This window comes from Bos grunniens, chromosome 22 (genome assembly GCF_055505025.1).
Source record: "Bos grunniens cultivar Pamir isolate PY7600 chromosome 22, Bosgru_T2T1.0, whole genome shotgun sequence".
Classification (NCBI taxonomy): Eukaryota; Metazoa; Chordata; class Mammalia; order Artiodactyla; family Bovidae; genus Bos; species Bos grunniens.
The window spans coordinates 14,946,586-14,956,897 of NC_141186.1; the positions used below are offsets into that span (position 1 = coordinate 14,946,586).

The following is a 10,312-nucleotide window of genomic DNA, read 5'->3' on the forward strand; positions in this document are numbered from 1 at the left end:
TCAGGAGACTACAGTACAGCCACCCCAGGCAGCATCCCACTCCCTCCCTAGACTGCATTCTCTGATCCTCTCTGGCTCCCACCTCCCTCAACTCCAATCGCTTGATTTGACCTGGCTCCACCAAGGAGGTCCCATCTCTGCAGCGCCCAAAGTAGCCTCTGGCCCCTCACATTAGACTCCTCAAGAGGATATGACTGACCGGGTCCACATCCTAGATGGAGTACAGCCCAGTCAGCATGGCAGGAGGCTTCCTTGGGGCGGGCCTGACCACTCTCCCTTCTCCCAGGTGCAGGCAGAGCTGCGGCGGAAGTGGCGGCGCTGGCACCTGCAGGGCGTCTTGGGTTGGGACCCCAAATACCAGCACCCGTCCGCAGGCAGCAACGGGGCCACATGCAGCACGCAGGTCTCCATGCTGACCCGCGTCAGCCCGGGTGCGGGCCGCTCCTCCAGCTTCCAGGCCGAAGTCTCCCTGGTCTGACCGCCAGGTGCCCAGGCGGGTGGGCGACCCCTCTCGCCGGCACCGCCCGCCACCCCGCGCGGCACCGGGGACAGAGACCTCTCGGGCGAGGTCAGCCCCAGCCCTGAGCTCAGGAGGCTTCCCAGGGCCCCCAGATCACTGTCCGGAAGCCCCTGGAGAACGCTGCCTTTGCGCCTGCCTGGAGGACGAGGGTACATAGGTGGAGGAACACTGGAAGCTCCTACCTGGAAGACGTGCTCAGTCTTCAGACTCCGCCCCCAAAGACTCCCTCCTCCAATCGAGGGCAAGAAATCTGCATATTCTCCTGATTCCACCCCCGGTAGCTCTCGAGAGCCATCGGAGAAAGGCCACCGCCTATCCCCAGACAGTGCATTTGGGAATGTGCTGTTATCTCAGGCGACAAGGGTACTGCCCCGAAAGGTCACCTGCCACCACCACCTGGACAGTGCCTGAAGTTCCACCGCTGACATCAGGTTCTTTTGGGTTAAGCATCACCATTCAGGCATCTCTCCAGACATGCGGTCCCCTCCCTCAGTGCCTCCTCATAGCTGCCAGCTCTTCGCAGTGAATGAGTTTTTCTGCCTCCAGCAGGTGCGGTTGTAAACAAGGAGTTTTTAGTTTGGGGAGGGCAGCTATCTCCATAGTCCCTGCTAAGGTGGAGTTGCCCCGGGATGGCTGGACCAATTCCAGTAGATTACCTCCAGCCCTACCGATCCTCATGGGCTATGGGAGCTGCCCACCTGTGTGCCAACTATTAGCACCAGGCTCAGAGATGATGGACGCTCACAGGCCCCTTCATCCTCACAGCAACCCAGCAAGGTGGGCACTAAATCACAGTGAGCCTCACATAGAGCAGGGACCTCACCTTGTCACACAGACAGGATTTGAACTCAGATCTTGCTGATGGGAAAGTGAAAGCACAGACTTTTATGCTGCCTTTTATATATTGTAACCAGCAGGATCCTCTTGCTTATTTGTATCACCATTGGAATCATTATTAGCACCATCCCCAAACCCCATTCCCATTCTCCCCGGAGTGTGGCTGAGGAGTCCTCTGGCCCGTGTATCCTCTGGACAAGAGCCTGGGGGTTGTCACAGCCTGTATCTTCCCTGCACCCCTGTGGCCACACGGCCTGCTACCCACGCGCCAGCCAGAAGATCCCCTCAGGACTGCAAACAGCCTTGTGCAACAATAAACACTGGGTTGGATTAGCCTGGTTTTCCTGGTGGTTGGTGTTCCCATGTGGGATAAAATGGGGACCAGCTTCCAACTCGTGGCCATCCCCCCATCCCTCATTCCAAGGAGGGCTGGTCAAAATCGTCACCAAAGTCAGATGCCACCACCCCTCTGGCTTCCATGTGAGGAACACACAGTTCTAAGGGCTTTCAACTCACATATTGCTCAGTGGTACCCTCCTCTCTCCTCTGAGGGTGGTGAAGTTCTATCCCGTCCTTGTTGTGTCCCCCTGCCCCCTAAATCCAACCAAGAAGAGACAGTTCTATTCTTGGAACTATACAAGACAGCTGACAGAGCTGTCCGCAGTCCCAGAAGTGGTTACGTCTGGGCACCGACACCCAAAGAGCACGCAGGTCATGAGATGACCATGTTGCCGTTCTCCGGGTGGCAGAGGACAGAATAAGTGTCACCAGAAACAGACAATGCCTCTAATAGGTTTAAACACAGAGGCTGCAGGGTGAAGAAGATGATGCTGGTCAGCAACGGATGGATTCAAAGCCATTGCTCCCGTTGACCTCCTTGGGTTCCCCTTCCTGCAAACTTTCTGCCTGGTCCTGGCCCAGTCACCACTCTGCCTAAAATCCCTCCATTAGTGAGTCATATCTGGGAAGAGAAGCAGAGTTATCATCCAGGAGGATGGAAAAAGAGAGAGAGACCCAAGACAGGGACAAAGAAAAAAAAAAGGACAGAGGTGGGGCCCTGCCACCCCACAACTCCCCCCTCCTGGCAGGGGTTGAGGGGCATTCAGGAATGGAGAGAAGTTGAGACACGGTTCCTGGCCAGCAGAGGTCATGAACAGACATCCTAGGCTGTGTATGAACTGGGAGTAGAATAGGGGTGACCACGAGCAGAATTTCTCCTGCACCCCTCACCAGTACCTCTCCTGCCTTTCTGGGCACGATCAGACCAGACCAGCTCATCTCTATCGCCACCTGGTGGATGCCTCGAGGACTTCACCAAGGTTAGCCTTAGGGACCCAAATACCTGAGTGGAGGCCCCTCCCCAGAAGGCCAGGTGACAAAGGGGTCAGGCCTCTCTCCCTCAGATCCATTTCAGAATGAGATTCAAGAGAGAGAGGAGGTGGTGAGGACACAGGATTGATGATCCCAGAGACAGCTTGGGATGAAAGAGACCCAGGATGGGCCCTCCAACCAAGCCCTTGTGACAGTGCTTCCAGCCTCGGACCCAGCTGTGACCCCAGGTAGAACCAGACCTCTGGTAGCCTGCAGGCGAGGCCCTGGCCCTTGACCACATCTGACCCCAGACCCTAAGGGCAAAGCCCAGTTAACTCAGGTGGGCTCACTCTGGGAAGACAAGTAGCGCCCCCACCATCCTGGCACAGACTGCCATCATGTAGATGACTCCTGCCACTCCGGAGGACAGGATGCCCAAGGAGGTGACCAGTCTGCCAGTAGAATGGATAAGGAGCATCTTCCAGGTGAGGGATACTTCCTGAGAACTAGGGAGGAGTCGCCAGATTCCAAGGGAACAGAAGAGGTGCCAGAATCACCTGAATCCAAGTAAGCAAGTATGAGGGGGCTCTTTGCAGCAGGAATTCAGTAGGGGCTTCTTAAATGAAGCCAAAGGGAGAGGGTGGGTTTTGGGCAGGCCACTCTGGCTGCTGAGAAGAACCCCAAGGAAAAGCTGCCAGTCCATCATCCAGATGGGGAGGACCTGGTTTGGAACATGCTGAAGTAAGGTCTGTGGGGTACCTGGGAGAAGACCCAAGACTGCCGGAACCTGATCTAAGGGGCCAGAGCCCAGGCAGGAGGTAGGGAGACCAGAGCAGCCCCTGGGGGTGGGCTCAGGGAGTCTATATCCCCAGGCACCTCCATCTGGTTGGCAGGCAGGGGTGGTTGGAGTGAAGAGCTGGTATCAGTGCCTCAGTTCCCATCACTTGCCCAGGGCCTGTTTTAACGGGCAATGACCCCACACCCGCACCCCCCGCTCCTTGCTGTTCCCTCCATGTGGGAACAGGAACTGCTCTTATCTCTCCCGGGGGAGGGGGCCGGAGCCACAGCTGGCAGTCATTAAACACCCTGATCAGGCCAGGGATGGCTGAGATATTAATAGCCAGGAGTCGATGGCCTGGGAGACGCAGCCTCCCAGAAAAAGGGACAGAACCCTCTGCAGGCCATGGGAGGATGAGGAAGATGGGTCAGGAGGCCATCCAGGCAGTGCCCCAGCCCCCAGGCAGGACAGATGAAATCCAGAGAGGAGGGAAGGGACTTGGGATCGCCAGTAAGTCATCAGTGCAGCCCAGCCTTGAACTCAGTTCTCACAGCCCCAGAACCCTGCTTCATTATATGAATTGTCAAAGGTCAGATTCACTTTGATTGCCCTGTACAGAAACCTAAAGGCAGACCTAATTGGTGAGCCTGACTCTTTATTGTCTTTATTTCAAAATCTTGATTTTTTTTTTTTGCTCATTTTGTGCTTTGACATTAGTTTTGATTTTTTTTAATATTGCATTAAAATACTTATCCTGATTACCACTGAGTTTTTTGCAACCCCCTTAAGTTTTGCATCCAAAAACAGTGCCTCACTTGCCTCACCATAGTCCCAGCCCAGCTCCCAGAGGTCCCAGTGTCTCTGAGCTCAGCATATTGGCATGGAAAAAACTTTGAAGAGTTCTGAGCCAGCCTCTATGTGGCCAGAGGGAAGGGGTCCTGCCAGGGTGATGCCCACTAGAAGTAGGGAGCTCCAAGATTAATTCAGAGGCTCAATAAATGTCAACTTAGACCTAGATGTTTCCTGTCCACTCTACCATCCTCAATGTGTTGACTTTTGTCCTCAGACTTATTGTCTCTTGATTGCAAGATGGTTGCTGTTGCTCCAAGCATCACATTCTCACAGGACCCCATTCACTGGCAGGGAGGAGAGTGCTTCCTGTGTGTCTCTTTTTTGTCAGGAAAATAAGCTATCCCAGAACCTACTTTCTATATACTCTCTTCAGGCTCCTTGGCTAGAACTAGGTCACACACGCAAGCCCTGGCTGTAAGAGAGACCAGGCTTTCAGAGGCAAGTCGATCTAATAAGGAAGAAGGATCAATCTGATAGAGGCAGATAGCTGTTGAGTAGGCAACCAACAGAGTCTGACTCTCAGTCTCCTTTGGGACGCCTCTTTGGGTAAGTGTATGGCCTTCTGTATTCCCTCCATCTAAGCCTGTGGGTGTGGTAGATGGCAGAGGGGAGGAAGCCAAACCAGTGATGGGTCAGTGGTCAGACCTAGAAAACACTCTAAGTCTCTGTGCAAAAAGAGATTTTAAACATTTATCATTTGTGTATTTACTTGATTGTACCCGGTCTTGGTTGCAGCATTTGGGTTCTTGTTCCCTGGGACTGAACCCAGGTTCCCCTGCATTAGGAGCACAGTCTTAGCCACCCGACCACAAGGGAAGTCCCAGAAAGAGATTGAAAGTAGGAAAGTAAACAAACGTACAAAAGTTTGGAAGAATGGAAACTAGGGCACGCCTAGCTTTGTGGTCACACCACCCAAGCTACTACCTTGAAGGAAATTATTGTCAGTGTCCGAGTTGCACATCCATTAAACTGGTGACAAGGAAGTGGAACAGAGTATGCTGCTGTGGCAAAAACTCACATCTGCCAGATCCCACCCAGCAGCCACCACGCCACAGGAAGAGAGGCCCCCACTCCCCTTCTGCCTTCCACTTGCTCCCAAAGAGCCTCCCTCTAAGTTGCATCTGAATTCTCAGCAGTCGGGGGGTCTGGGCCTTCTAGCCCCTGCAACCCAGGGAAATATGGAGGGGGCCAGGGAGGGGACACCAACGGCCAGTGGGCCATTTCTAGCACAGAGGCTCAGGTGACTTTGCGGCCTGAGTCCCCAGAAATCAGAGCCCATGACCAGGAACCAGGAACAGGGAACAGAGAAATATGACACGGGGAAACCGAGAGCGCCAATACTCCAGGGGGCTATTGAGCTGGTCACCGCTCTGCCAGTGGGAACTCGTGTCCACGGGGACCCTCCAAGGAGTGCCTCACACTGCTGGGCAGGGCAGGACTGAGTGTAAGTGGATGCCTGCAGCTGTCCCACAATGACTCTGGAGGCCCTAGGGCAGAAAGCAAGAGCTGTGTGAGACAGCTGAGGTGGGGTCAGTTTTTCCTGCAGGAACAGCAGAGGCGGGTGAAGAAGACACGAGGCAGAGCCCAATACAGGCGGCCTTGTGGCAGGAGAGAAAGAAGCCTGGCACAAACTAGGCTAGAGTCTTCTAAGGTCTCGGTGGACATTCACGGTGGCCAGGCGCTCATGGACTCCCAGCCTGTGCTCCCGGCTCTAGGCCCCATCTCAGTTCACTCTGGCTCCTCAGACCGCTCCAACCCCAGCCATCCCTCCATTTCCACCCTGGGGATGAGCTGCTCTCACCTCTGCACTGGGCCCAGCAATGCTGAGACAGGCCCACAGGTCCCCACTCAGCCACCTTCCCCATGCCCCATGGAGCAGAGGAACTTCTGGAACCTTCCAGGCCTCTGGGAGTGGAAGGAGGCTTGAGAGAAGGTGCCTACTCTGACCTTCTTGCCTTCAAATCTGTAGCTCCACTGTCTTTACCCAGCAGGGCCTCCTGAGAGCCACAGGTTGCCTGGTGGGGGGGCAGGGGAGGCTATCTTCCAATGCAGAGGGGGACACACCCAACTCTAGCTTCAGTTTTCAATTCCTTTCCCTTCAAGCTTTCATCCCAGAGAATGAAACCTAAACAAGCATCTGAGAGATGTGTCCCCTCCTCTTCCCACCACTCACCAGCTGAAGCTGGGTTTTCCTCCCCCAATCCACCCTCTACCCCATCCTGCCCCCATCCTCAGCCCCTCATCCTCCTTCCCTCCATCCCCCACTCTCCACATCCTCCCTGTTCCCAGAGATGGCTTCACCCATCCCCACCCCTTCCCTGGTTGTCATGGTGGAAGGGCTTCAAAGTAGTGTGATTTCAGGGCTTAGGGCACGAGAATGATACTGGTTTATTATTTTCACAGTATTAACGTCATTCTGTTCACTCAGCAAATAGTGACTGAGCTCTTGCTGTGTGCACTGTTCTAAACAGAGACCAAGGCAGAGGTCCTGTGCTCACAGAGCTGAGCCTCCAATGGAGGAGTCAATAAATAAGAGAAGAAAATTACAGAATAAAGAAGGCAAGACGGGCTTGGGGAAGGGGCGCTCTGTTGGTTGGGGTGGTTGGACAAGGTCACCCCAAAGGGTGGCATGATGACAGGTGGTTTCCCTTTCCTGGTCATCAGAGGATTTTAAACCATATAAGTCAGAACTGGGGCCCAGAGACTTTGAGGTCCAGGTCAAAAGATCCAGTCCCCTGCATGTGCAGCAGCAGCCCTGACAGTATGTGAGAGCTACATCCTGGGCCTTGGGGCCTCAATGCTATTGGAACCTCCCCTAAGCAGGGGCTCCAGCGCTCACAGCTCGCATGGTCACTGGGAGGGGATACCTGCTCAGACACGGGGAGAGTTGTTCCTTGGAGCTACACTGTGGCAGTAACCCGGTCCAGAGATTCCATCTGGGTGTGGGGGCCAATAGGCAACCCCCCCCAACACCCAACACCGGTTCAGTGTCCTCTGTGCCAAGTGACAGAGAACAGACCGCTCTTGAAAAGACTAATATTTACTCTTCAAATGGGCGCTGGCACAGGCTATTTCCTGCAACTGGCGACTGGCTCACCCCATGGGCTGGACACGACAAGAGGCGTTCCGGGAGACAGGCTGATGTCCTCGTGGACACCAGCTGCCCCGAACGAGACAGTGTCTTTGAGATGGGAACGGTATGTTCCAAGGTCCCATCTTGTCATCTCACCTCTGCTTGCGCACCTTCGTGGTGGGGTGCTCACGACCTCCCCGAGCGCTGTTGGACAGCCCTGTGAGAAAGTGCATCCTTGTTCTGGCCCCGTGTTCCTTGCTTTCAGCCCTCGCTCTCATCCCTGGGGCCTCAGAAAATGTGCCTGGAACAACCCCTCAGGGCAGGCATGGTCCTGGTCCCCTGCCTCCCAGCTCCAGCCCCCTCCAGTTTCACTTCCCCAGGGCTCACTCTGCTGGCCCCGGAGCCAGGACAGGCTATTTATGGGGTGGGAGGGAGACTCGCCTTGGGTGCACCTCTGTCCCCTGCAGCTGTGTGCTGTCCCCGTGAGAGCCCTTAAGTGGAGTGCCTCCTGTGGGAAAGAACCTCCGCCAGGAAACTCTTGGTCAGACAGCCTGAATCTAAGGAGAGGGTCCCTGGCGGCCAGAGTTGGCTCCCACCCACCTGCGTTCCCTCTCTGCAACCCCCTCCTCTCAGTTCTCTCTCCTCCCCCTGCCCCCATGGGTCCCAGAAACCATCCCTACCCATTACAGCCCCTGGGCTTGGCTCAAGCTCCCCAGTGGAGCCCAGGAGGCTGAAACACTCCAGGAGCACACAGGTCTTCGGAGGACCCAGAGGCAGGCCCTGTCAACCCGTCAAGTCCAGTCAGGCCAGGGCACCCTGGAAAGATCTCCAGGGGCAATGCAGACCCCCTGGTTCTTCCAGGGCTCTCAGACCTAGCTGCTGACTCTAGCTGGTCCTCTTTTTGTTGTTGTTTTTTGGTTGGTGGGTTTTTTTAATTCCTTATTTTCTCTATGCGTGCTAAGTCGTTTCAGTCATGTCCGACTCTTTGCGACCCCAGGGACTATAGCCCTGTATAGTCCTCCTGTCAGGGGACAGGCTCCTGTGTCCATGGACATTCTCCAGGCAAGAATACTGGAGTGGGTTGCCGTGCCCTCCTCCAAGGGATTTTCCCGACCCAGGGATCGAACCCGTGTCTCTTACGTCTTCTGTATTTACCTAACTCCCAAACTTCTGACTCCTTATAGGCAACCATTCAGATGAATTTGACATGGATCTTTGGGAGTATATTCTTAGGAAATATGTCATCATTTTGTGCACATATGTTTCTAATTTGTATAAATGCCATTTTTTTTTACTGTGTTACATTCTGAAGCTGTATCCATGCGGCTACATCTAAATCTGGCTCTTCTGCTTCCTGCCCACTGCCCCACAGTAAGCCTGCATGATTTATCCGTCACGGTAGACATACCAGTTGCTTTCTGCCAACGAAAGTAATGCTTCAGTAAACATTTCTCTTCATACGTGTCCCCTTAAGGATCTGTGTAAGAATTTCCCAGGGACACAGAACTAGAATTGAAGTTTCCACAGCATAAGGTGCAGGTACGCTAAATTTTGAGAGGCAGCTGTATCCGTTTTCTAGGACCGCCAGAACAAAGTGCCTCAGGCTGGGTGGATGAAAGAACAGAAATTTATTTTTTCACATTTGTGAAGGCTAATAGTTGGAGACCAAGGTGATCCATAGGGCTGGTTCCGTCTTGGCTTACAGAAGAGCACCTCCTCCCTGCGCTCTCCTGAGGTCTCCCCTCTGTACATCTCTGTGTCCTAATCTCTACTTTTAAGGATTTGAGCCCTCTTCATATGATCTTTTTTTTTAACCTTAATTACCTTTGTAAAGACCATATCACTTCCCTCGTGGTCCAGTAGTTACGGCTTCCCTTTCTAATGCAGGGGGTGTGGGTTCAATCGCTGGTGAGGGAGCTAAGATTTCCTCCCCCCAAAACAAAACAAAACAGAAGCAATATTGTAACAAATTCAATAAAGATTTTTAAAATGATCCATATTTTTTAAAAGACCCTATCACCAAATACAGCCACATTTTGAGGCACAGGAGGTTAGGACTTTGACATACGAATTTGAGGAAAACACAGTCCAGCTCAATAACAGTAGCACAGCTCTTCAGACTGGCCATACATGAAGTCCCATATTCCCTCAACTTGCTCCAATACTTGCTGCCACCCAGCTTTCTAAGTTTTGCCAAACTCATAGGCATAATACCTTACAACTGTTTAAATAGGTATTTCTCTGTATTTCTAATGATTTTAAACATCTTCATATGCTTATTAGCTTTCTGGGTTTTCTCTTAGGCAATTTGCTCATTTTTCTGTTCAAGTCCTTTATCTTCCTTAATGATTTCAGGACTTGCTTGTATATTAATCCCTTGCTGATTTCAGACATTGTAAATATCTTATCATTCTTTAAACTTTGTGCATGAAATCATGATTTGTATGTCATCAGATTCATTGATCATTTCACCTTGAGGGTTGTGCTTGTGATGCGTTTTGTTTAAGAAGCACTCTTTCATGCTGGGTCAAATACAACACTCCCTGGTGTTCTTCAATGAATGAAATAGTTTTCGTCCTGCACATTCAACCGGAGATGTCTTAGAGCTGCTACAGCAGAGCCAGGAGCACTCAGGTGGGCCCTTTCCTGAGCTTCAGTCCTCTGCTGGCCCTGCCCAAGGATGCTACACAGCTGTCAGGCAGCAGCCCTGCTACCTGGCCCCACAGACGTTTGGTTCAGTTCAGTTCAGTCGCTTAGTCATGTCCAACTCTTTGCAACCCCATGAACTGTAGCATGCCAGGCCTCCCTGTCCATCACCAACTCCCGGAGTCCACCCAAACCCATGTCCATTGAGTCAGTGTTAGAGTCCCAGAAAAAGGCAGGCAGTTCATCAGCCTAAACTAGCACACAGCCCTCCTGGCACAGAAAGGGCACCCTTTAT

The 10,312-nt window shown here is 52.9% G+C and overlaps 1 protein-coding gene across 9 annotated transcripts in view; it reads left to right on the forward strand.

Moving 5' to 3' along the window:
* The window catches only part of VIPR1 (vasoactive intestinal peptide receptor 1), a 31,758-nt gene extending 30,068 nt beyond the window's left edge, over window positions 1–1,690 (forward strand). For all 9 annotated transcript variants that reach the window (XR_015150988.1, XR_015150989.1, XM_086366142.1 and 6 more), the window contains one exon: window positions 287–1,690. Coding sequence is in view for 7 of the 9 variants with exons in the window: in XM_086366142.1 (XP_086222268.1) it covers window positions 287–478 (192 nt within the window). In the remaining 2 variants the exon portion in view is untranslated. The remainder of the gene's footprint in view (window positions 1–286) is intronic.
* The last annotated feature ends 8,622 nt before the right edge of the window (window positions 1,691–10,312 follow it).